The sequence below is a fragment of the Leiobunum rupestre genome, chromosome 2 (genome assembly GCF_980474605.1).
Source record: "Leiobunum rupestre chromosome 2, qqLeiRupe1.1.hap1, whole genome shotgun sequence".
In the NCBI taxonomy this organism is placed as follows: Eukaryota; Metazoa; Arthropoda; class Arachnida; order Opiliones; family Sclerosomatidae; genus Leiobunum; species Leiobunum rupestre.
In genome coordinates, this window is record NC_143385.1 from 82,604,049 (window position 1) to 82,631,472 (window position 27,424).

At 35.5% G+C, this 27,424-nt stretch overlaps 1 protein-coding gene across 7 annotated transcripts in view; it reads left to right on the plus strand.

Annotated features, from left to right (window-relative positions):
- The window catches only part of LOC149959700 (transducin beta-like protein 2), a 71,568-nt gene that overhangs the window by 42,172 nt on the left and 1,972 nt on the right, over positions 1–27,424 (plus strand). The window contains exons 2-8 of one of the 7 annotated variants that reach the window (XM_090166511.1): positions 12,208–12,417; positions 19,168–19,219; positions 20,909–21,180; positions 21,787–21,873; positions 24,309–24,444; positions 24,853–24,902; positions 25,017–25,202. In XM_090166511.1, coding sequence (XP_090022637.1) covers positions 12,208–12,417; positions 19,168–19,219; positions 20,909–21,180; positions 21,787–21,873; positions 24,309–24,444; positions 24,853–24,902; positions 25,017–25,202 — 993 coding nt within the window. The other 6 variants (XM_090166510.1, XM_090166513.1, XM_090166512.1 and 3 more) reach the window with 6 other exon arrangements.

Below are 27,424 nucleotides of genomic sequence, written 5' to 3' on the forward strand. Positions count from 1 at the left end.
TGGGAAGGCTCGCCTGAGTGACGTTAGGGAATTCGAATATGGCTCTAGAAATCTGGGAAAAGTCAGGGATTATTAGAAATTAGTGAAACATTCTGGGAAAAGTCGGGAAGTTTTAATATGACTTTAGAAATCTGGGAAAAGTAGGCAATTTTAATATGGTTCTAAAAATCTGGGAAAAGTCGGCCAATTTTAATATGGCTCTAAAACTCGGGGAAAAGTAAAGGGTTTTTAAAAATTAGTTTAAAAATCAGGGAAATGCCAAGGAATTTAATTTCGTTTGAAAATGGGAAACATTCACTAAAATATAAGTAAAAAAATGCAAAATGGTGGTACAAAATAAGTCGTGAAAATTTTCCGGAGCTTATCAGGGAAAACTTGGAAAAATCGGGAATTTAAATCGGAAAACACTGTGGCAAACTTGCTCTACAATTTTCCTAACAATTCTGTAGATAATTATGACATTCGTACACTAGAGATAAAAATGATTTTAGAAATCTTGAAAACCACTTGAAAATCCCGAAATTTGTCCATAAATCTCGAAATCCGAAATCAGCCTAAAAGAAGCGAGAAATAACTGAAATCTTAAAAGCAGAGACCCCTCAGATTGTGTCATTTTTAAGCCTACTCAGTATATTAGTTAATCCGCAACTGTCAGAGTGGCGCCAACTTCGTAATTACTCAATAAGATGTAATTATACTTCCTTTTAAAAGCTAAAACCGTATTATTAATCTCGTAAATATCCGTAGATTACGTAACGGACGTTCGATTATAGTAAAGTCGTAATACGCGGTAAATAATCCCTTCAGAAGAGAGAATGTTTTCCTCGGAATCTCCGTTTCGCGGCAGAGAGGCAACTCCGAGAAATCCCCGCTCCAAGAAAATATGATGCTATTTTTCTCCCCTCTCGATAACTTTCCCCGACGCGTGACGTAATTTTGATGGAACTTTGGGCGGAAGTGACGTCATCGCGGGGTTGGCCCTTCTTTCCCGCGCGCTCTCTCTGCCACGGTCGCGTTTGTTTCGGGGACGTGTATCAAAACAACGTGGTTGTAGGTTTCGGGGGGGGGGGGCAGAACGCGAGAGGGGTGCGAGCGATCACGAGGCCGAGAGAGACGGAGAAGAGTTCTGAGTTCGTCATTTCGCAAAACGCTCGCTTCCCCGTCAGTTCGTTTCGCGCGAATTTCGCGTCTCTCTCGTCGTTCGTCGTAAATAGCGGTTCAGTAGATTTCCCGGATTTTCTTAACGAGTAAATAGCTCGGTTTTCTCTCGTCCATTTGCCATTCTGATAGTTTCTCCGAAGGAATGCAGTCGGTATCGTCGTCAACGGCTAATTCTTCACTCTTCATCGATGCGTTCTCGTTACGTAACCCGTCGTTTGTTTATCTAAATTTGGACTGTTCTTTAAAATGACATTATTGGAAGCGTGCCGATGATTACTACTCTGCTCTTTTGAATTCTACCCGAAAAGTTCTTCTTTTTGACGAATGTAACCTTCATTCCGCGTAATATCTAGTCATGGTTGATGTTCCACCTATCGCGATGTACGATACGTTGGTTAAAGAAGTGCCCGGTAAGTTTTTTTATTATTGTTTATTTTGAACTTTTTAATTTAGAAACAAAGAATATTTGTGATATTTTCAATTGTATTTCGTGCCACTTTAGTTGCGTTCTGCTCGGGTAAAGTAATTTTCGCGTATTTTCGGTAATTTGAAAATCATTATAGTTAATTAAGTACAATGTAATTGAAGCGAAAACCACGATCTATATCTGGATGCCGGATGCCACTCCAATTTATCCTTGAGTCTTCGCATTTTAGATCATTAAGTAATCCAACTTAAAAATTATACGTAGGAAAGTTTTGATCTTAATCTATTAAGGACATTTTTTAATTATCTCTGAGGAATAGCGGTTATCTTCTTAGTTATTTCTTTGTTTCAATAGAAGAGCTTATTTTGGAATTAGACCGAACTTTGGAGATCTTTAACTATACGAGCTCGCGTGTTTACCAATCGCAAATATTTGAAACATATACAATTTCGATGGGTTTGTTTGCCCTCCAATTATAATACAGGAAGTTGTATGTAAATATGATTAGTTTGATTTTTGTTAATTAGTCCATTTAAATACGCGAAACACGAGTGCTCCCAATTTTTCCGCAAAGCTGCTTAGTATTTGAACAAACGAGAGTAAGTGTATAGAAGGGGGTGTTATCGCCAGAAAAATTTGATCGGCGCCGACGGGGCGTAAACCTGATTTTAATTTAAATTTGTTCTCCCTGGTTTATTTTTCCACGTTGTGTTTATTTTTAAACAATTTAATGATGGGCATTTTTGTGAAATTCAATCTCAGCTCATAAGCGGCTCATGCTAACCTGACATGTTTATATCTCACGCTCTTCTCGAGAGCGGTTTAGATTGTCTTATATTCGCTCATCTCAAACGCGTTTACTGATAGCTCATCTCTTTTCTTTCGTTTTGGTAAGGAAAACTACTGCTCTCATTCGCTCATTTTCGAATTGAAAACTGCTAAAGCTCTCGCGCTCAGCTCAAAGAAAATATAATACATTTCGCTCGTCTCGTCAAACAGGTCAGCGGACGTAGAAAATTTAATCCCTTATTTAAATCCCACTGAAAACCTAAACACTCTTCTGATCTCAATTATTTGAAAGTAACCGCTCAACCTGACTCCGACCCTCTCTAAAATGAGTAGAGCGCGCCCATCACCGTTTTTAAATAATATTTCTTTGGTTATTTTCCTTCTCCACTTCATTTATATTCTACCCGTTTTCTGGTAACTTTTTTTTGATGGCATTTTTCTTGAACAATGCCAGTGTCTGCGTATCTCGTTAATGTCCTACTTCTTTTACGAAAATGTATATTTTTAACCCAGCTATCTTGTATTTTTCATACGTTGTTGGTTATTTTTTAAGCGTAGAATATAAATATTTCTACTCTGGGAGAACGACAACTTTGGTCGTATTTCCCCCCCGCACGAGAGGGGAGGAAAGGAAAACGTCACCCGCGTGCGCCGCGATCGCGCGGGAATCGTCAGTGTTATAGATCAATGAGATACCGGGACGAGTTGATTGATCGTTAAGGGGAGGAGCTTACTATTGGAGGGTGGGGGGGATTGTGAGAAACGCTAAAAATAGTCTCAACATAGTAATTCGTGAATGGCGCGTAGGCATGGAATGTTTCTGGTCAAACCGGAGGGAAGATAACTGTTTTTTTTGTTTAACTCTATTATTTTTCGTAACTCTTTCTTCCCGCGCTATTGGGGACAAAAGTTCACACGTGTTAAATGGCTGAAACCCTTTCTTCCTCGTGCTAGTTCAAGGCGCTGGCTCCGTTTTATCTTCACCGATGTCGGCGATTTTTGCCTTCGTAATGGTTACACGTGGTTCTTTAAATTGCGCGACCTACAAGTTCGAAGTTTCTTGCTAAAGGGAATTACTCAATTACGCGATTGAATGATACAAAAAAATTATGTTAAATCTTATTCAATAATATAACTAAAAATGTAATATTAATAAAATTTTCGCAATTATATTATTACTGAATCAAATTTAACATTTTATATCAATATTTTATAATTAAGAAAATCATTGGATCACGAATAGAGGTTAAGCCAGCACCAGAAAACGTGTAGGGTGTACTTGTAGTGGTGTTGACCGAGGTGTTGACGTCAGTGGCGTAGCCAGAAATTCGTCAAGGGGGGTCGAAGTATGTGAATGTTAAGAGGGGGACAGAAGGGGGTGGAAATTTAGTACAGTCAAAGGTGGGCCAAGGGGGAGTCTGGACCCGGAAACCCCCCCCCCCCTGTCTACGCCACTGGTTGACGTTCTGGTGTTTACTTAAATTAAAAATTAATACTACACAGTTTAAAGGCCCATACCGACGTTTGAAAAATTCTGCCCGAATTAAGCACTTGGTAGCACGGCCAATCCTATTCTGGAAACTAGCGCGTGAATCAGGTCAAATTCAAACGCCGGTGTGGCCCTTTAAATAACCTTTAACGCGTAAAAATATCCTTTAGGCCTAATACAAGAACGATAAGTATTTTCGAAAGTAACGCGAATACGGGCAATCAATTGTCCCGTGCCTTCTGTGTTATTTTAGTGTGACCGTTGCATGCGCCACTATTTATTTATTCGAGTTACCTTGACGCTAAAGATGGCTCTTTTTTTGCCCCGAAATAGCCGCAATTTGGCGGTTCAACGTCGAAATTGTCTCTAGGCGTGCCCCGGAAACGGTTTCTTATTATTTCCCAAATACGTTTTCTAGGTTAGACTACTGGTATTTTTATCGGTCTATTTTGAATCTACATATTCTTCGTTTAAATTTAGAATAAACAGCTTGGTTTAATATGTCATTTAAAAACGTGTCTATTTAAAGCCTTCTTCAAACAGGTCTAGTACTTATTTTTAAATTTAAACTTTTATTGTTAGGGAATATAATTTTGGTTGCAAACTAACCTTTTAAATTTAAACAGCTACATAGCGGGAAACGTGAATTTTCTTCCGCTGTCCAGCAGTTTATAAACTTATCACGTTGGCCGCTAAGTGGCTCTACATTAATTGAAATGGCTATTTATATGAAATTTTTATTAAACTATAGGCTAAAAATTGGTAAATTTTGGCATAAAATGAAAATCCAGGTAAAACCTGTAAAAATCGGGGAATTTGAAACCGAAAACATAGTCCAGGGTGACCAGACCAAGGATCCTATATGTTCTAACATATAGGATCTTTGACCTGACTTCCTATATTTCCTATAATTTCCTTTATTTTAACCTATTTTCCTATAATTTCAAAGTCTTTTGAAAATGAAAATACTTTTTTGGACGTGTCATAGAACATCTAGTGAAACTCCTGGCCACTTTCGAACAATATCCTGAAATGTACGGGCTTTGTAAATTCGCTAAGTGATGCAAGAAAGCAGTGTACAAAAATTTATCAATATTCTGAGTGATTCGAGTCAAAGTATACCGATATTCAATAATTACCTTAATAGTTTCCTATATTTAGCCTATTTAGTTTCCTATATTTAGCCTATTTCAGGGCCCCCAGAGGTCCTATAATTCCTATAAAATCCTATATTTTTAAAAATGTCCTATAACATCCTATATTTTTAGCAAAAGTCCTATAAAATCCTATAATTTTGATAATTTGCCCATTTTAAATTCAGCCACTCGGTCAAATTGCTAGATTTAGCTATAGGATAAATTCCTATACCAAGTCATTCTAGTTTATACTTTTGTTATTATTAACATGGTTAGCTACTAGTATATTTTTGTGATAAGATGGTTAAATAGTTTAAATTTTTTAAGTGAAAAATCAAATACTTATTTCTCTAAATATAGATTTTGTTTTTAAATACATTAAGTTAGTAAATTAAATAGCATATATAGTCCTATAAAATCCTATAATTTTGTAAAAATAGTCCTATAAAATCCTATATTTTTAGAAAAATAATCCTATTTTTCTTATAAAAAAATTGAAGATTTGAGTGGGGGCCCTGCTATTCAGTTTCCTATATTTAGCCTATTTAGTTTCCTATATTTTCTTATAATTCGCCCCGAAAATTCCTATTTTTTTTATAAAATTTTAAAAGCTTTTCCCTGGTCACCCTGATTGTGGCAACCCTGTCAACGAGGGGTGAGACAGTCTCAGATAATCTGTACACCGAGTTCGTGCATTTAGTACTGTTAAAGGTACGGCAGTGTACACCGAGTTCGCAGAGTGTCTTACCCCTCGCCTGTCAAAAAGGCGATCGGGATGACTCGGCGGAAACGCGTCATATTCTTTGGAACCGTCCTATATAAGCATCCTCGTTGTGACGAAGAGATCTTGCCCTGCCATTCCGCAATCGGAATATTACACGTCTTCTCAACTGGCTGACGTAACTCCAGTCGTAGGGACTCCACCATTTCGCGGAAACTCTTTATTACATTTCACTCGCTCTGGCAATTGCGACGCGTTTAGGCGTACTTTTGACTTCCGGTAATCAGGGTTGTCTGATTTAAATCAAGTTATTGAATAATAAGCATTGATTGAAATCGCCTATTATGCTTAATTGTATTTATCAAAATGAACAAAAGTAGCTTCTCTAGGAAAGTCATTTCAGAACCAATTTAGTTTTACTAATTTATTATTAAATTAATTTAATATTAATTTAAGTTTACATAACCACTGAGCTCAAATTCAAGACATAAATCGTTAAATAATCAAAGTATGATTTAAATCGAATCGATTTGCTGACTTTTTTCAACAACCTTGCCGATAATGTTACTTATGGCTAATCAAATATTTGTATTAGTGCATTTTATAAACCTACAATTGTGGTTTCGGTTCGAGGATTAATAGGGATTTCTTATTATTAGGAATCAAAACCCAGTGTCTTGACGTGATGGGTCTTTGACCTTTTGTCGGGGTTAAACTGAACTAAATATTCCTCTGGACGTTTTCTGATGCTGGATTAACCAATGCAATAAATAGCTGTATTTGTGGCATTGCTTAAGGCTACCCAGAAGATGGCCTAGAGAGTTTACACCCTTGTCACGTGTTTGGTGTTTGTTCATGTAAGGCTGCAGAGTCAAATTTATTTAATTACTACAAAACTAATTTCAAATAGGCGAACGTTTAAAATCGTTATACTATCAATGAATATAATTAAATTAAAATCCATGAAAAGGTTTTGCTAATTGTAATTTAATTTAATTTGGACGTGTTACCTTACGTTGCAGTTACAGTAACTTTCAGTAGAGCTTACACAAACCCTTAAAACCCCCTTGTTTAGCGTTACGTAATTTATGCACGACCCAATTTTAGTCAAACAACGTGATATATACGCTTCTGGTAGTATGGTTCATTCCGATAAGGGATAAATTATATCTTTTTTTTTTTAAATATTGAGGACAAATCGGGGGAAGGGATTGTGTGATTGTTCGTCCTATTGACCCATTTTTCTTTCAATAAAGCTATTAAAACCAGCAGCCAACTCCTTCTCGTTGATGATAAATGGCCGTTCATTCAATAACGCGGATAATAGGATTCTGATTAAAAACATTCTTCGGTGGTGTGAAATTGATTTTGGTCACTGGAGGAAGATTGAAAATCATTCACGCGTTCGACACTTAGCAGCTCTGTTGTCGAGCGTCTCCATTCGGAACGAAGCCTTTCGGATTTATTCACGAGTACCTGAAAACATTGCGGAGGTGCCACAGGTCAGGGAAAAGTAGGGATCATTTAGAAATAGGCCTAAAAGGTGGATCATTTAGAAATAGGCCTAAAAGGTGGATCATTTAGAAATGGGCCTAAAAGGTGGATCATTTAGAAATGGGCCTAAAAGGTGGATCATTTAGAAATGGGCCTAAAAGTCGGGATAATTTAGAAATGGGACTTTAAATGTCGGGATAATTTAGAAATGGGACTTGAAATGTCGGGATAATTTAGAAATGGGACTTTAAATGTCGGGATAATTTAGAAATGGGACTTTAAATGTCGGGATAATTTAGAAATGGGACTTTAAATGTCGGGATAATTTAGAAATGGGACTTGAAATGTCGGGATAATTTAGAAATGGGACTTGAAAAGTCGGGATAATTTAGAAATGGGACTTGAAATGTCGGGATAATTTAGAAATGGGACTTGAAATGTCGGGATAATTTAGAAATGGGACTTGAAATGTCGGGATAATTTAGAAATGGGACTTGAAATGTCGGGATAATTTAGAAATGGGACTTGAAAAGTAAGAATTTGTGAAAGATTCTGAGGTAATTCAATTTTAGGTAGAAACGTAATTTTGCTATAGCGCTGACAAATTCCTGGATTATTATTTAGTTCATTGAAAGTTCTTATATTATTTAACGTTGAAATACCTTTTTTGGTTAAAACAAGCTTTATACTTAAATATAAGTTCTAAGTAAATTTATTGACGCCTGATAAAAGCAAAATATAAATTTTCTAATTTTTACCCTAAAAAGGCTAGGGAAAATGTCGAAAAATGGTCAGGGCAAAGCCCGGGAATTTCAATTCGGAAATAATATGGCAACCCTGATTTTGACAAATGGCCGATCAAACGAATGCCACCCCGAATATGAATATAAAAAATGAGTGATAATAGTCATTTTAATTATAATGACATTTCAAACTACATTGCGTGACTGGCATGAGTTCATCTCTGCCCTGTACACACTCGTAGCGGCTCGTTTTCAGCCTGCGTGCGACTCCGGTTCAGAGTAATCTTGGAGCACTCTAGAATTTATGACGGGTAGTTTACGACGTTTAATTTTGTCTATGATTTAGTCCAAAATTAATTAAGTTGGACCAATTTTTTTTATATATTTAAGTGAAATTAGTTAACCATTTTTTAACGAAATCAGTTATTTAACACAGCATTTAGTAATAATTTAAAGTATAATAACAAATACTTAAACTGGAAGTATAGTAATAAAGTTTTTAATTTTAATTATTATAATTTAAAACTACAGCCCCGTGCAACGCCCCTGAACTGGAAATATGATTTCGGACCCACCGATGGGGTCAATATTCCCCGGTAAAATCTGTCGCTCTATGTAATAAGCGCGCGCGGTTGAAATGACGTGACGAAACCGTTGTTGATAATAATTGAACATTTCCCGATTGAAAGTATAAACAACGCCGTTTATTCACCGCGATAATTACGCCCTCCCCCCGCGTTTAACCCCACTTTCCATCTCTAACTAAAGCGCGCAATTAGAGCAAAGGCTTCGTATTTTCCCCGTTTGATTATAATATACACGACGACTCCGCGCGCCGAATTAGTGTCAAGCGTACGTTAACAGTGTTTTTATTTCGTAGGTCTGCTTTTGATAGCGGCGCCGGTCGTTGATCCGCGCCCAGGTAGTTGGCTTATCCTCGCAGTCCTTTTTTCAGCTTCTCCATCCCATCGTTCTATCTCTTATTCGGGAAAGTCACGCGATTTCAGTGTTGCCAACTCCTTAAAATAAATTATCGTCCCGATTTCAGAAAACAAATATCGTATGCCTGAAACTTTTCGTAAATTTTTTAATTTTGTGGAAATATTGACGTTAAACTTAGCCGCAGTTAGGGTTAAAAGAATTTTTTTAAATTTAATTATAAACTTATGAAAAAATCTCGACTTAAAGAAACTAATATTAAAAGGTTTTCTGCCAGTACGTTATCGTAAATGAGAGTCAAGAGACCGAATTATCTAAAATAACATAATATATCGTACGATGTTAAAATTATCGTACGCCTAAAATTTAGCTCGGAATTATCGTAATATTTATGATAATTATCGTACGTCTGGCAACGCTACGCGCATCCAACCACCAACGAAGCCGCTACGCGATTTCCCCGTACGATTGTCGCGGCGTCGGCCAGCCAATGAACTAAACTAACTTTTGGTTGTATCGGCCGCGACCGACCTTTAGATTGTTGAACGCTCGGTAGTTGAACCCGCGGCGCTTGTGTTTGCGTCTTTCCCTCCCCGGTTAATATTACGCCGTTTCAGCTTCGCGCTTGCCAACAAAGTTTGTTGAACAAACCCGCCTCCCTCCGCCGTCACCTTTTAGGACAAACGCGCATTCCTCAACGTCCGTCACCACCTGTTGGCGTCATACTCGAGAGTCGCGACTCCTCTCCTCTCCGTGTTGGTAATCACGCAACGACAACTCGGTCGTTTGTTTAGTTCCGGGAATGAAGATTTCGCACGCGTACGAATCGTGGGGTGGTTTTCTTCTTCGGATAATTAGATTGGTTTATTTTTAACCGCGAAAGAGCTCGCTAGGTACCACGTGATCCGGAACGAGTTACTTTTTTTTGAATTTATCCGCTCTCGTATTCTCTGTTGGGTTAGTTTTATTAATACATTACCCTAAAATAAACTGGCGTCCTTGAATTATCGGCGCCGAAATAACCAATCTATTTATTACGGAAGCATTGACATATATTGGGTAAGCAAAAATTCGACGTTTTATGTAGAAATGAAGGCTGGTTTTCGCTTGAGCAAAAACGCCAGGACAGCGACGCAAAAATATCCGTAAGCCTTAGTTTCCACTAGCGTCATAATGTTATTTTTAAAACTCGTGTGCAAACGTTTGTACGTCCAAACTTTTGTTTTTGCGTCGACGCTGTGTTTTTACTCTTGTGGAAAGCAAGCCTTTAAGGCTACACGTAAGAGAGGGGTAACGGAAACTATTCACAGCGTTGGCGGCTGAACTCCGTGCTGTGTGGCATGACGTTTTTCGCCTTCGGTTGTCCTAGCGCGTCTCCCTGAACAAAAATAAACGTTTTAAAAATGTTTCCTAATTACGCGCCCATTCTAAGAGTGCTAACGTGCGATTGCGTTGTGGAATATTATCTAAACTTCTTTTTATGATTATATTTTTCCCGTTCAAGGTGTTTTTTGATGAGTATAAAAGGGCCATAACCCATAATCCCAGTTTCCTGAAATTGCCGCCTTATCAGCCACTAGGGGGCTGCCTGTTGAGCGTTTTCCGCGATTTTTTGTTCTTTCAACGTATTTATTTTAAGAAGTTAGCGTGTCTCTCCAGGCTTTTTTATCGTCTTTTAGCCATAATCGCGCGCGTTTTTTAGCGAGGACGATAGTTTCTCAACGCCACGCGCGAGAAAGCACTGACTGCATCATTGATCAACGGGGCCTCCGGGTAGATATTTCGTCATGTCGCTACTTCCACGCGCGCTGTGGGGTCGACGCTAACCTTGACAGTCACTAACCTGGGGTCTTTTCCCGACGCAGTTTTCCTTTCGTCGCGACATTTATTGGGGTTCTTTCAATAAGTGAAAAATAATAATAATATTGACTATGGGTTAATAGGTTTTTCTATAAACTTGGCCTTCTTGTTTTATGGTTTCTTTTACGTTACTGTCTCTTACTTTTACAAGTCTACGAGCGCGTGGAGTCGCGGGTTATTTGGGATTTTCTAGTGCGCGTGCTACAATTGTACCAATAAAGCTGTCTTGTGACGTAAGATAAATATTTTATATGTTTTGTTCAATTTATTTTTAAAGCTAAATTTTTATTCCCCCGTATCTTGTGCGTACTCGTTTCGTCATAACGTCGTCTGCTCTTTCGTCTTCTCTCTCTTAAACGACCACAGAATGGTTTCAATTTCGGAAGTATTGAAAAATGTAAAATTATTATTCGTTAGATCTGCTATCACGAGATACGGAAATTCGGGCTATATTTTTCAAAAGATTCAGTGGCCCTTCAAGTGAAGACGACGTTATCACAAGGAAGAAATTTACACTCGCTGACTTTCGGAATCAACTTGCTTCGACCAATCTTAGTGATTTTTTTAAATCTGCTGACTTAATTGTGCAGGCAAAACATATTCAACCGAAGATAAATAATATTGTTTTGGGTAGTTTTTATGGTAACCGCCATTCAGTTAAGTATCATCTTTATATGTTGAAACTCGGCAAAACATGTCTTTGGATAAAAAAAGCTGAATTTACATACCTTTGTTTTAAGCACGATGAATATGCATTTGTTAGGATTGCTTTTATTCCTGAACAATAGTTTAGTATGAGCAGTGAGCTCCTCTGCAACATTAAATCTTGCGTAGATAATTGGCAAATTTCCAACGACGGAAATTTGGGCAACGTCAATCTTTTCCTACGACATGAAAACAAAATAACGAGGTTACGTGACATTTCGCAATTACGCGCACGCTATTGCTGTGCTAAGTATACCCGCGGGACGAAATATTTTAGTCTTTTTTTTTGACGATTCGTTCTTCAAACGCATTATTTATTTCAATTGTCGCGTCCAATAAAGTTCTTTTTAAGGTCGATCTTGACCCCATTTTCGTTTGACAAGGGCACCTCGATTTCGCGATGCGCCGCATTTGTAAAACCGCGGTTCGTCTCCGGCTATAGATGGATATTTCGGTGGGGCTGTACGAAGTAAACTTTCGCCGCTAGTGGCGTCACAGAGCTAAAGGTTATCCAAGCAGATTCCGCCTGATTGGTAGTGTTGTAAAAAAGTATTTATTTCTTTTTGGTAGTCTTAACAAGTCTTTAATCTTTTGGTATTCAGAAACGCGTCGTCTGCCGCGAGCTCGGTCGCGCCACAAGCGGCGAAAGGTTTTTCTAAGATCTCATTTGCTTTAGTGGTTGGACTTGTTTATTCGTGCTCTCCAATTTCCTTATGTCAATTTATGTTTTGTATTTTTATTAGATGCTGAGGGCGAAAGCGTGAAGCAGGAGTTGAACAAGTCGACTGCCTCCAGCAAAAAGAGCAAGAAAGCGACCCAAGACAAGCAGAAAAAAGAACCCAAAGTGGCCTATGGACATCGTTGGCTACTGACCACTTTGAAGGGACACAGTGGCTCTGTACTCAGTTTGGACTTCAGTGGAAATGGAAAATATCTGGCTTCTTGCGCTGATGGTAAGTGGAAATCCTTTTATCTCTTAGTTAATCGAAATTTTAATTTTTTTTAATAGCAAATTAATAATGGTAGGCGTATTTAGTGATTTATCAGATACGCGATACCCTAATAATAGGGACACTGGAAAACAATCAAACGTAATCGACACAGTCGTCGCCCTTTATCTTGGGATAACAACTTTTCCTTTTGGGGGCTATGTTTAAAATTCAACTAGGGTTTGCCTTGACCTGGTAAATGAAATTTACAGTTATAGGGTTTTTTCATACAAATAGTTTTTTTTTATATGAAGGGAGATTTTTTTTTGACAATGAGCATTTCAGTTTTTCCATTAATTTTATTGGGTTTTCATATGTCACATCACAACATAGTAAGACATGTAAACGTTGGTAGCATTGAGAATATTGAAACTCGTTTATTGCATACTTGCAGCTTATTAAAAAAAATGACACTGGTTCAAAGCTACATCTTTTATTAGCACTTCTAAGTAATACTGAACAAAGCTAGTTAATGTTGGTTTTGAAAGTTGTAACTTTTAAATACAGTTACCAACCCCAAACTAGGGGGTTTCTGCATAAAGCTGTGATTAGGGATTACTTGTATGTTGGTCACTTTATAGTGACATTTGTAACATGGGAACCATAAATTTCCAAATCCAATTTTAGTAACAACTTTTTAGAGTGGTTTAATTTTTTGGAAATTCTTGACTTTTCTTTTGATAAGAAATTCCATGGTTGTTCCAAATGGTAAGCAAAAACTATCTACTAAAGAAGATCCAATGTTTTATTTATCAGCTTAGATGTGGATTCAAGATCAACAGTCCTTAACCATTGGGGTAGCCAGAAATCCTTCAAGGGAGGGGTTTAAACTATGTAAAATACCCAAGGGGGGTTGAGAAGTGGATGAAATTTTAGTGCTGTAATATATTTGGCATGCCTTTATTAGCCAAAGTTACACCCTAGGCAGGGTGACTAGACTTCCTATATTTAATATATTTTCCTATATTTTTAATGCCTTCCTATAAATTCCTTTATTTTCACCTATTTTCCTATAATTTCACGATCTTTTGAAAATAGATAATTTTTTAAGTATGTGTCATAGACCATGTAGTGAAAAACTGCCACTTTCGAACAAAATCTTGAAATCCACTAAGTGATCCAATAATGCAAGAAAGTAGTGTCCAAAAGATTATCAATATTCTAGGTGATTCGAGTCCAAGTATACTGATATGCAGTAATTACCTTATTCCTATATTTTTCTATTTAGTTTCCTATGTTTTCCTATAATTCGCCTATTTCTATTCCTATATTTTCCTATAATTCGCGTATTTCTATTCCTATATTTTCCTATAATTCGCCTCTAAAATTCCTATTTTTCGTATAAAAATTTTCCCAGCCTTTCCCTGGTCACCCTGCCTAGGGGGGTTTACGCGAAACCCTCCCCTTGTCTATTCCGCTGTCCTTAACGCTTTGTTACAAGATAGCTGTTGCTCAAGAAAACTTTTAATCTTATGTAATTGACTATTGCCATATGATATAAAAATTAAATTATATTCTTTAATGAACATTTAATAGCCAAAAGCAAAAATTAGTGTACCCAGTGTCTGTTTTGTCTAGGCAAAATATCTTCAGGTATATTAGATTAATACACCTTTGTCTGTTTTGAAAACTTATTTTCCTTGTTTGAAACAATCCTTTAACAAGCTTTCTTTTTACTTTTGTTGGAGGTGGTGGCAGGATCTATTGGAAAGGCGGAAACCCCATTGTCCAGAGCCGGAGGCAACAGGTGAATGAGGTGATAAACCAAGGAATAATGGATAGTGATTATCGCAACCAAAAGAAAAACAGGCAACCGAATAACCAAATGAACAATGGAAAAAACAATACGGGGTTTCAACCCATTCCTGTAATTAAAACTAATCTTCTGTGGGCAAACTTTTGCGGAGCACGTCCACCACTGCAAGTCTATTGTGCCTTAGCCTTAGAAGGCGTTGAACTTTACCAGCTGCTTTCTTCCTACATCCTCTCCAGGGAGGAGAGGCAGTTGTGTGGATATCCAGTAGAGTGCCTGAATCAACCTGGGAAAGTAGAAATTACCACCTACGGACCAAAAGATAGTTTGCCAGATAAACTTAATCCTGAAGAAAGGTTGTGCTGCCGATGTAACTCTAGGTATATTGTAACGGAAGATGGTAACTATAAAGCGGTGGAAACCTGTTCCTACCACCCTGGAAAATTCCGGGCAATAGATGGATATGATCCAAAATCGACTGCTATATTTTCCTGTTGCGATGGTGCAGTGGATTCACAAGGATGTACATGGAGCAAGTTCCACGTGTCCCAGCAACCCAATGAAGCCAAGAGAGTTTTTGTCAAGACGAGAAATAAGAAGAATCCATCTAAGAATAGTAGTTCGTTAGGATTTGGTGTCTATGCCCTTGATTGTGAAATGTGTTACACATGGGCAGGTTTAGAAGTTACTAAAGTGACTGTAGTTAGTCCTGATGGATTTGTTGTTTATGATTCGTTGGTATTACCCGAACATCCTATTTTGGATTACAACACCAACTTTAGTGGTATTACAGCCAATGACATGAAGAATGTGTCAACCACACTAGCCGATGTTCATGCGGTTTTACTTAAACTATTTAGCTCCAAGACAATATTGATTGGGCATGGGCTGGAGAATGATTTGAAAGCCTTAAGGCTTCTGCATGATACAATTATTGACACTTCTGTAATATTCCCGCATTATTACGGGCTTCCATATCGCCGTTCGCTCAAATCTCTAATGAATTGTTACTTGCAAAAAACCATTCAGGATGGTCGTGTTGGACATGATAGTGCCGAAGATGCACGCTCTTGTATGGAACTCATGCTGTGGAAAGTTCTGAAAGACAAGCAAATGGGATTTCCAGCTGGAAAAATGATCTAACTCAGAATATTGTATCATCATTGTGTTGCATACCGGTGATAAAACGTCCTGTTCTGCCTCTGGCTCAAAGATGCCCAGGGGTTTCTCGTCCAATTCAATTAACCCTTTATTTTGTGATTGGCTTATATTTTTTCATTTTATTAATATAACTACATTCCAGGAAACGTAAGAAAATAAACCACCAAAACATTACCTGTCATTATCAAATTGATTTGCCAAAACATTTGTTACAACTTACTTGGATTTGGTCAGAGCCATTGTGCTACCTTCAATCTGTTCAATAAATCCATTATCTTTTTACTTAACAGGTTTTAAGTCGCAATTAAAAACTGAGACAAATTAAGACAATCAACTTAAAATTTGTTACCTTTTAATGAGCTCCTAGACTTTTGCATCATCATTAAAATTATCATAGTACATTGGATGCTTATAAATTGAATTAGCTGAAAAACTTCAGATATTTACCGAAAAAGCTCAAAACTACTGCCTTATATTGAAACCAAATCTTTTAGATTTTTTTAATCGTTAGTCTATAGTTTGAATTGCCAGTCTGACTATTAGTGTAACCAATTATTTTTAAAAAATCGTCCATTTTGAAAGTTTATTAAATTCTTATGTTGTGAGGGTACCCAATTTTTTCTGTACTACCTTCACCTTCATACTTGCTAGCAAAGCCAGCCACTTCAGTTCTTTGACTGCCAAATCTGTTGCTTAAAGCAAAAATTGCATAATTTAGAGCCTTGCAAATATAATTTCTGGACATTTTCAAAAGTTGGAAAATTGTCATTCCATTAGTGGAAATGACAAACAATTTATTTGGGTAAATAATTTTTTTATTTTTTCAAATAGGTGAAAATTTACTTTCAAGTAATTGAGTAGTTCTTTTTCATTCAAATATTTCTTAAAAATCATAATTTTTAAAGTATATAACTTTTGAAAAATGTACAGCTTCCATTACATTTTAAAATCTATTAAAACATTTTTATAAATATATTAATAGTCCCTTTTGTATTTTTCCGCCTATAATGAAATGAGACCTTTCAAGCTACAAATTATTCTAAAGTATATGGAGTTTCACTAACCAAGATAGGAATTTATAGAAAAAGCTATTACCCCAAGGAGTTTCATATGATTAATTGGTGAAATGGATTTGAAATTGAGAAATAGCTTACCCGTTCAGCCTTTTGGTGTAGTCGGTGCTTGTTGAGTAGTTAACTGCAATACACCAATTGTCTTAATAAATCATGGATTTGTTTTTAAAAATATAGTAAATTTAAATTGCTTTAAGCCTGTAAAGTACTGCAATAATATTTCCATTTGAAACATTTGGAATGATCGTCTTTTTTATAATGATTTTATCCCTGTTCATAGTACAATGTTAAACAAACACATTTCTAGTGGTTTATCGCTTACTTTTTAAACTGTGATTTTTAATATGGTTCCTTTTATTTTTGTATGAAAGATGCCATGCGTTTTATTTTATAACCATAATTGATTTTATTATGGTTGATACCATTTTTATTAACTAAACTGGTAATTTATGGAGATAAAAAAATGAAACATAGCACGCATTTTTTATTATAAATTCTGTTCACTGAATCATGTTTTATAAGTTGATTCTTCGTGTCCTTATTTATTATATTCACAAATTCTCATAAATTGTTAAGTATATCATGTGAGAAAATATTTTCAATACCATTTAAGGAAAAAATTTCTTTAAAGGTATTACAGATGCGTATCTTTTTAAATGAGCTGATCATGCTTAACTGTGTATATACATTGTAATACTAAAATTTAATATTTCTGTTTACACATGGTGTAAAACAACTTTGATATGGGTTTTAAAAATAAAGTGAATAAGCTCCATATAAGTATGTTATTTCCCATACTTCACGTGGAAATTTACTGGAACTCCTGACATGGATTCTACAGGGGTTTCGTCTCCATTTTCCATCTTTTAAATCCATGATCTTCTGTAGCCTTTTTGACACTAACTATCCAGGTTCCAGAACCCTTTTTTACAAAGCTCTGAGGATTTGCTACTTTGATCAGGCAATTTGTATTAATTAGTTAATCTAATTCACTTGCCCAATAGGGGAATATTGCGCCATCGTGTAGTCATAAACGTAAGTCATCCTTTTTGTATTAAGGAAAAACCAACTATAAAAGTATCCACTTTCATCCTCAGCCATACCACCTAAACTAACTGTAACCTAATAAATTGAGACTGGGTGAAGACTCCAACAACCCCTTCTATGTTGAGTTTGCAAATTATCTCCCCACTGGTTTAAGGGGTTTTCCCCTGAGCTCTTCGGTTACCCCTAATACTAAAACTTGTTGAGGTTAACGGTAATAGTTAATGTAGGGGGCTGTTGGCTCGCGTGGCATGAAGGGCTTGCCACCACCCTCCTATGCATTGTAACCTGGCTACCTGAATTAATGACTTTGAAAGTCGTTTGATGACTTAGGCCTATGGTGGTGCCTTGGGTATTAGCCTAGCTAAATAGCTAATTATTATTCATGTAAGGAATAGTGTACTAAAAGACATTTAAAGTAATTTTCAGATAACTAAGTTTACCATGACAGATGTTAGCTCTTTCTGTGTATAACAGCTTTCAAAAAAGCTCATGAGGAAAAAAGCTAAGAAATTTAAGGCTTAGAACAATACGATAAAGACAAAGCATTTGGTTATTGTATAAAAGCGAGTTTCAATATTATCTGGTGCATGGGCTGTTAGGCTTCACAAAAAGAATTGTGGGACTGAAGATATGGTAGGATGACTCTCAGTCAAACATGCTTTTATAATCTTCACCTTTAAAATACTTTTATAATCTTCACCTTTAAGATACTTTTATAATCTTCACCTTTAAGATACTTTTTCCATCGGCTCTTTAATTATAGGTCTATGTACTTTTCCTCTAACAACCTTGGAGATTATTATTATATTTTGTTAGTTTAAGAGAAGGCGATTGGGGCACAAGCTGATGACTTTTGTGCCAGGGTTAAATTAGAACATGATACCTGCAGATTGTTTCAACATGGTCATTCCATCTTATAAATAAATTCTTGCTATAACCATAAGTAACATAATACCATAAGTATGACAATTAATGAGATTTGCAACCAAGCTGATTTCCATAGTTATTGCGTAATCATGAGGTTTTCTCAGCACAACCCTCTAGTCTCTAAAATATGCGAGACTTCCGCTAAGCCGAAACATCTGGTTTCCGATAGATAGGCGGAATATTAGGCTAAAATTATAAAAAATTAAAAAAGTTTTTCTCGGTGCCATGAGCTAATGTTTTTTTACCACGCATTATTCGCACGCGGGCTTCAAAACAAAGCCGAAGCCCCTCGCGACTCCAGAACGTGCTGTCCATAATTAGGCTTAAATTTTTATCAAAAAGTAGTCATCCAAAATGGCAAGTCGTGAGTCAAAGTCACATCTTGAAGAGGGTATGTGCCGAAAAGAGGTTCGGTTAGAAAATATAAGCATTAAAGCAATAGGAAGTGTCATACTTATTGTTTTTATGTTACTTATGCTATAACTAAAAGTTAAAACTTTGTGGATAATTTTACATATTCTAAACAGTGGTCAAACAAGAACTGGCCAACAAATAATGTAAGCCTTACATTATTTAAATTGCTATCAACTTGTAAACCCCTTTTGTAATTTAAAAAGGACTTACCACCCCTATATAGAAATTTATACACTGAATTTGTGTTCAGTTTTTAAGATTTTCCCATAAAATTAGTATTATTTTCGTTACTGAAGAGAGGTCTAAAATGATTGTTACTGAATAATTGTTTTTTCTCAGATAGGGCTATTTTGATTTGGTATACAAAGACTTTTTCAGTAAAAGAAATTAAGTAAGTATAATGTTTTTGTACCATCAGTGGCAGTAGCAGAGGATAAGTGACGCAGACTGTATTCCACTTTGAAATTTTAAAAGAGGCTTCTTAATACCAATAAGGATTAAGTCAACTACCAGGGTTGTTCAAAATGCAAAGTACCATTCTGCATTTTGCATTTGGGGTTAGAAAAAGTATTTTGCATTTTACATTTTGTAGGCTTGATATGTGGAAACACATTTTCAAAATACTTCTTTGAAATGTTTTTACTCTGGTACCATCATCGCAGCTCTTGTAGATAAAGTTAGTCTGCTATTTACTCCCAAGTAATCGTAGATGGCAATACTCAGCTACTCGCTTACTCAGAAGTGGACGAACATTCGTATAGTGTCACCCCTTTATTTGCCACACTGGCTGCGAGGACGGTTTTGAAATTAAGTAATTATTATTAATTACTGAATAATAATTAATTATCAATAATAACAAACAAAACCTTTTGCATTTTGATAATGGTTTTTCAAAATGCTTTTTGTATTTAATTTTGAGCTGCAAAAACCATTTTAAATTTAGTAAAACCAATTTTCAAAATGCATTTTGTATTTTTCATTTTGAGTTATGGAGGAAATATTTTGCATTTTGAAGAATAAAAATCATTTTGAACAACCGTGTCAATTACTGAGGTTTATATTAAAGCTCCTTCCAGTAAATTTATTAAGTATATATAGAATGGCGGAGTGGTTAGTACTTTTGCCTCTCAGCACGAGGAGCCGGGTTCGATCCCAGCGAGTGGCACTGGGTGAAAACTCGGAACAACTCCTTCTGCGTTGAGTTTGCAAGTTCTCTCCCGAGCTCTTTGGTTTCCCCTTCCATAAAAACTTGTTGAGGTTAATGGTAATAGTGAGTGTAGGGAGCTGTTGGCTCGCGTGGCTTGCAGGGCTTGCCACCACCCTCCTACGCATTGTAACCCGGCCACCTGAATTAAAGGCTTTAAAAGTCGCTCGATGACTTAGGCCTAAGGTGGTGTCTTAGCTGATTATTATTTTAAATGGTTTATTTGATGTCTGACACCTAGTTACGATAGTTGGTGAGACTGTTCTTGTTCAATTGTTGTCTTAATTATGCCACTTTTCTCTTGGTACAAATTGAATGCATAGTTTCTAACTGTGGTTGCAACAAATAAGACAACTATTGAACAAGAACAGTGTCACCAACTATCGTAACTAGGTGTCAGACATCAAATAAACCAAGTATATTTAGAAATGGTTTATTTGATGTCTGACATTGGTGACGCTGTTCTTGTTCAATAGTTGTCTTATTTGTTGCAACCACAGTTAAAAACTATGCATACCATTTGTACCAAGAGAAAAGTGGCATATTTTTGCATGAAAACAGAGGATGAGTCCTTACAGACAATCTGAAATTTAATTTTGACCTTTATATATATCTAGTTAGCCACGAAATAGTTTTCTTAACTAGTTTGGACCAAATTACTATAATTTCAATGTGTAATAGCTGTCCTATAAAATACAAATGTTGGACTTGTGAAATTAAAAAAATATATATTATATGGTATGCCAGACAGCTTCTGGTCTATGTCAAACCTTCTTCTAAGGCGACCCATTTAGTCAGCGTACCTTGCCAATAAAACATGGTACTGCCACTGTGAACAATTTGGTAATTTCACAACTAATATTTGCATACATTTAGATCCACCAGAGCGAATGTCGAATTTGATTATGCAACAAAAATAAAATGGTCTCCAGATTGCAAAGCCTTCATAATTTCTCAAGCGTCTGGAAATTCAGTGCAAGTGTACAAAATTGCTCGAAAGGATGATAACACGTTTGGTAAAGCAGAAGCCCTAATAACATTTCCACAGAAGCACAAACAAGATATATTAAACATAGGAATTGCTTGCAATGGTAAATTCATCATGAGTTGTTCAAGCGATACCTGCATTGTTATTTGGGATTTGAAAGGTAAACTAATTTCGTATATTTTTTGTATGGGCGACACTGACTTGAAAACTAAGAATCACCCTTATATTGTGTTTTAGCACCAAATATTTAGGTTAGCAGTGTCAATTGGTGTATTCTCTTAGGTCGTCGATGAATTTTTAGTCAGAAGCTATTACATTCGTTATTGTTATAAATATATGCCTATTGGTAAAACCTTTTTTCCCCAAATTATATTGTATTTCTGATTTAAACAGTTGTGGATTAAGTAAATAAGTATGTAAGACACTGTATAATCCGAAGAAAATGTTTTCCTGTAGCAAGATATTACTTTTATTTTTAAGCATCGATTCTTAAAATTGTATTGACGGTATTATGCAAAAATTAAACCTGGCATTTGCAACGCTGGAAAGTAATGTTTAATGTCATTTATTAATTTTTCCCCCAATTTGAAATATTAAGATTTTAACTCTGAATTTTTTATATGTATTAAACTGAATACCACCTTTAAACCCCACCATTTGATAGTTAAACTTTCTCATTTATAGGTGTAATTAAATAGAGCCAGAACTTCATTTACCACCCATGAAATAAATAATTTTTTTATATATATTTTGATTTTGTTTTCAGGTGAAATTTTAACCTCAATCGATACCCATCAAGTCACAAACTACTATGCTGCTGTTTCGCCTTGTGGAAGATTCGTGGCTTCTTCTGGTTGGTTCATATTATGTATTTATTTAAATAATGCGTTAAATTCCAAAACCCCATAAATATGAAAATAGAACTTAGATATTATAGAGGGAGCTCACAAAAAATTATACAGGACTAATAAGTCACAATCTGTTTTTATTTGAAAGTTTTAGATTACATAGCTCATGCAATTAAAATTTCAATGGCCTCAAATCAGGTCCTCAAGGTCATTCAATATTTATTAGATTTAAAATCTCATTTTCCAATAAGAAAAGTGATCATGTAAAATATTAGGTCAAATTGGCTTTGAACCAATAAACATTCACCAATAAAAAGACAAGAAAACACACCAAAAACCAGGTCATTAAGTAAGAAAGAGCTCACAGTTAGAGACTACTTGTGCCACAGTATCAAAGGTTTCAGGACTAACTCAACATAGTGAGGGATCTTTGACTTCAAAACTTCAGTTGACCTTGAATCGTGTCTTAAAAAAAAAACAAAAACATCGATTTTTTTTTATTTTAATCAGATTTTTTTGATTTTAATCGATTTTTTATTTTTTATTAATGTTTAGGTTTTTGTCACTTATTAAAAGCAATATATAAGCTTATTGATATAATTATTTTTGTATAAATAATATTCAATAGTAGACAGTTTTATCATGTCAAAAAATATTTATTCCAAGAAATAAGGATATTTGTATCACAGGAGTAACCTTGAAGTAAAACTAAACAGTGTGAGAAATAAGGCACTATCACAGGCCAATCGCCAGTTAAAAAATTAAATGCCTGGGGTGTTAGTGGCCCTGGTGAAAACTTAATTAATTCAAAGTTTTTCCCTTCAAGATTTATAGTTCTTTATTTAACACTCCAAAATTTTGAAATACCCATAATAACTAACCTATTAAGCCTATGCCCTAGCACATATTGTCAAGAGTAGATAATTTGACCATAAATTATGAAAGCCTGATTTTGAAGGTTAAAAATGGTAAGTGGCCAGTGGCCAGTTTTTTAATTAAACTACCTAGGCTCTACTGGCCACAGGTCCAGTTTAAAACAATTCCTTATTTCTCAGCCTCCGAGAGTCCATTATTTTCAAAAAACTAAAAATGAGGTTGGGAAGGGATCGTGGTAGTGATTGGTAATAGTGTAATATAATGACAAAACAGGTCTAAAATATAATAATTCAATAGTAAATCTCTCATTTATGGAAAGTTAATACCTTTTAAACAAACAGATTTAAATCAACGATTTAAAAAAAAAATCATTTGATTTAAATCGCTGATTTAAATCAACTTGATTTTAATCAAACAACCCTGTCTTCAAGTTCATAAATTTATCTTTCAGCGTTTTATTGGTCATTTTAAATCGGTTCAAAGCTATTTCGAATGAATAGTTTATGGTTCACAGTTTTCTAACTGAAAAATCTGGACTTTCTAAACATAATGGTTCTTAATGTAGATTTTCAATTACCTTGAAGAAATAATTCAAGGTCAACCAAATTTTTAGATTCCCCTGCCATAATGAGTCAGTCCTCAATTTGGATGCCATATTACAAGTATTATTTTTCTTGTTATCATTTCATTGTGGTAACTTATTTTTACTTAATGGCCCTTTTTTCTGTGTATTTTATCAGCTTATTGGTCAATTTACATCAACTCCAAGTGTTTGTAAAGCCAAAAGCGACATAAGACCCAAAAGTGTGTCAACTCTACCTTTGCGACCATTAAAATATTTACTGAGAGCTAGTCTCACAATAGACTACATAACCTACTAGTTGGAATAGTACTAGCAACGGTATATTTAGTCTATGGTCTGGCGTGATTTTGTCTTCGATTTACTCGCCCATAGACATATGTTCTAAAACGCCTCACTTGGCGGCGCTGGAGTGGATAAAATTTCAAATTTTGATGACGCATTTTCAATCCCCTCTCCTACTCCCTCTTTATTATTCGCGACAAGCTCTCATTAAACATTATAGCGTACTGACACACTTCTGGGTCTTATGTCGCTTTTGGTAAAGTTAATGGTTCTCAATGGTACAAGGTCATTGGAATTTTCATTGTCAAATGACTGACTGTGGTAGCTAATTTAACCTGAAAATTTCAAATTCATAGTAAAAATAGATTTTGAATTATTAGCTCTAAATCATTTTTAGTGTACACCCAGTATTTGTATACTCTTAAATGTCAGCATCTCTTAATGATTTTAAACTATCTAAATATGTGCATAAACTGACCAAGAGTGTATTAATTTATGCTGGCGGAGAATGATTATCTTGAGACAATCAATGGGCATCATGGTCTAGTTTTCCCCCAGTACAAGACCAATTTTGTTAAGAACCTTAGGGTACTTATTATTTACACAAGATACAATGCGTTATTAAAATTCAAGTAAAACCAAATATAACTCAAAGCTCATCACCATCACCTTTCTTTTTTTAATGTACTTCATTTTCAGGTTTTAGTCCAGACGTTAAAATATGGGAAATATGTTTTTCGAAAAGTGGAGAGTTTACTGAAGCAAAAAGGGCATATGAGCTGAAAGGTCATTCATCTGGAGTCTACAGCTTTGCATTCAATAGTAACTCAACTAGGTACAAAATTTTACATAGTGTCCCATTGGCTTTACGAGAGTAGCTAAAGTGCAGTTACTATCCCAAAAACCAGAAGTTAATGAACTGAGGTTATCAGATAAGTTTAATTTTTTCGCCATCCTACCGGACTGTTGTCATACCCCACTTTTTTGCTATTGAGACGGTTCCTACATGTGTTTCTTTGCATCTGTCATTTGAGAGATAGGCTCGCTGAATAACAATTCGACTGATCACCATCATTGTCATCCCCATTCCCCCTCTCCTATTGCTTGGGAAGATTGATTAGCCAAGAATAGGGGGACAGAAAATTTTATCGCCATCTGATCTCTGTGGTTCATTAAATTAAAACTACATTATCATTTTCTAGGGATATATATTTACAATCATATTGAAGCCATTTTTTTTCAGGATGGCTACTGTATCTAAAGATGGAACTTGGAAACTATGGGACACAGATAGTATGTTATAATCTTCTGATTATTAAGTTGAAACTTAACCTTTTTTAAATTCTTAAAATAATCACCAACAACAAAAATTATTATATTTTTAATCTTTGCTTGTTTTACTTGCAGTCAATTACATTCAGGGGCAGGAACCATATCTAATTTTGACAGGTCACTTTAAAACTTCTTACTCTAAATGCTTTTTGGACCTTTCACCCGATGGAAGAACAATAGCCATCGGAGCTGGCACTGATGTGACAATATTCTCTGGGATAACTGGTGAAGAACAAGAAAATCTAACTGATGTTCATTCAGGTATATTTTAAGGGCTGTTTGATTAGCAAACTTTTTAGGGTTACCTCATATAAATATTTACTAAGTGGTGTTTGTGACATACATTAGCGGGTTTCTTGATAAAGCCCAAGGGTGGAAAAAAAATCAGTATATTCTTCTATTCTATTAACTCTTCTTCTGGCCTTTTTTTCATCTCTCCTATTTGCAATGACCAAATTAGTTACTTAATAGATACATCAATGATTAATTTAGCATGAAAAGAGTTTTTTACGGTTTTTACCCATTTTTCCCACATGTCCCGGCAAAAACCGTTTTTTGCCAAGTTTTTTCTAACTCTGTAAAGCCCCCATTTTGCTTTCACCCTATTGGTGAGTTTCTGGCTACACTACTGCTGGATTCATAGTTATTTGCGTAGCTCTCGGTTAAATATTTCATTAAAAGACATGCTTTTGGAAAATATTATATACTTATTTTGCAACCTACCATTTATTTTGCTTCATGAAGTAATAGCGGCTGGAAATAACCCTATAATTGACTGTTGTTACCCAGATATTATATTATAGTACAAACATTTAACTGTATAAAATTTATAAAAACCATATCTTCTACTACAACACGGATACTGAAAATAAACTCTTAAACCACTGAATTTTTAAACTATTCAATTTAATTTTAAAATGAAGCAAAAAATATCTATAAAAGTTTGTTAAAATATTTTAAAGGGGAAACATCAATCGTCAATCGGTTTTAATTAAACATTTCTGTGGTCCCTTGATTAAATATACTACGTTAGAAATAGACCTTAATTTCAACTACCATCAACCCTTGTATGGCTTTTAATATTATAGGTCATTCTTTCATTAAACAGCTGATTTAGTTGAATGGTAAATACTACGTTGAAAAACATGTAACAGTTTTTTAGTAAACCCAATTTTGCCATTTAAATTTCTTGAGATTTGAGCAACAGTAGCATCTGCCACCATATTCACTGGCAAGTTTTTTCATAGAATATTGAATTGAAGTAAGATTGACATATAAATGAAAATACCAATTTCATTTTTCTAAAGTAGTTTCAAAACCAAATTTTTTTAAACAATTATTTAAAATTATACTCTTTTAAATACTAATTTCTGTCTACTTCATTATGGTTGTATGTGTTGCTGGAACATAGTGTGCGGAAATGCCCCTTCAATCAGCACACATTTTATTGTAGGGGTATGTGGAAATAAATATTCCAAGTCAGGAGACTGATATGGTGAGCCTCTTGCCCCAATATTCATACGGGCAAAGTGTATTTCCATACAATACACCCAAGTTGCAAGGTAGCACAGTCTGCTCAAAGTTGCAACGCAATACACAGTATACCATCTTTTTTGCGGTATTTCGCAGGGTACGTCCATCTTTAGTTTCCCCCTTTAACCCTCCTTCTCCATACCCTCTGCCCAAAGACCCAAGCCTGGACCCCCGCCAAGAGTGGAGGTAATGGTGAACGCGTGTAGGGGGCATACAAGAGAGGGTGGTAGTTACATTATTTAAGAAATCATAATTATGTGAAACTAGAATATACAGGGTGTTACGGAAAGAGTACCAAAACTTTCTATATGCATTCTATGGGTCTCTATGAGTAAAAAATGTCTCATAAACATGGGTCCTAAAGTGCTTCGTTTCAGAGATATGGGCTCCCAAAAAACTACCCCAAAAACCGGACACAGCCTTAAATCTGGCCAACAATATTCTTCCTTGAACCAAATTGTTTTAATTAAACTATCAATTGTTTTCTATTCGTGAGGCGAGAAACTTAAATAAAAAGTGGCAAAAGTTCATTAATGTCCTTTTAGAAGTAAAATGAGTTTGAAGACAAATACAAGTCATTTTAATTTATTGATAAGATTTTAATTATTTAATCTAAAAAAGGAATGGCTTTAAAATTGTCTAATATTGTAGCTAATATGGCACATTGGTCCAGGAACGCTTATTGCACTGACGGGCTCAAGAAAAATGGGTTAGAAGCTCAAAGATTCAACCAGCAGTAGATTCCTAAAAGACTGGTGTCAGATCGACTGGCGTTTGAGTGTAGATAGACGGCTAAGAGAAATACATGAAATTTGTATCTTTAGATTAAATAATTAAAATCGTATTACTAAATTAAAATGGCTTTGTCTTCAAACTCATTTTACTTCTAAAAGGACATTAATGAACTTTTGCCACTTGTTATTAAAGTTTCTGTCTCACGAATAAAAAAC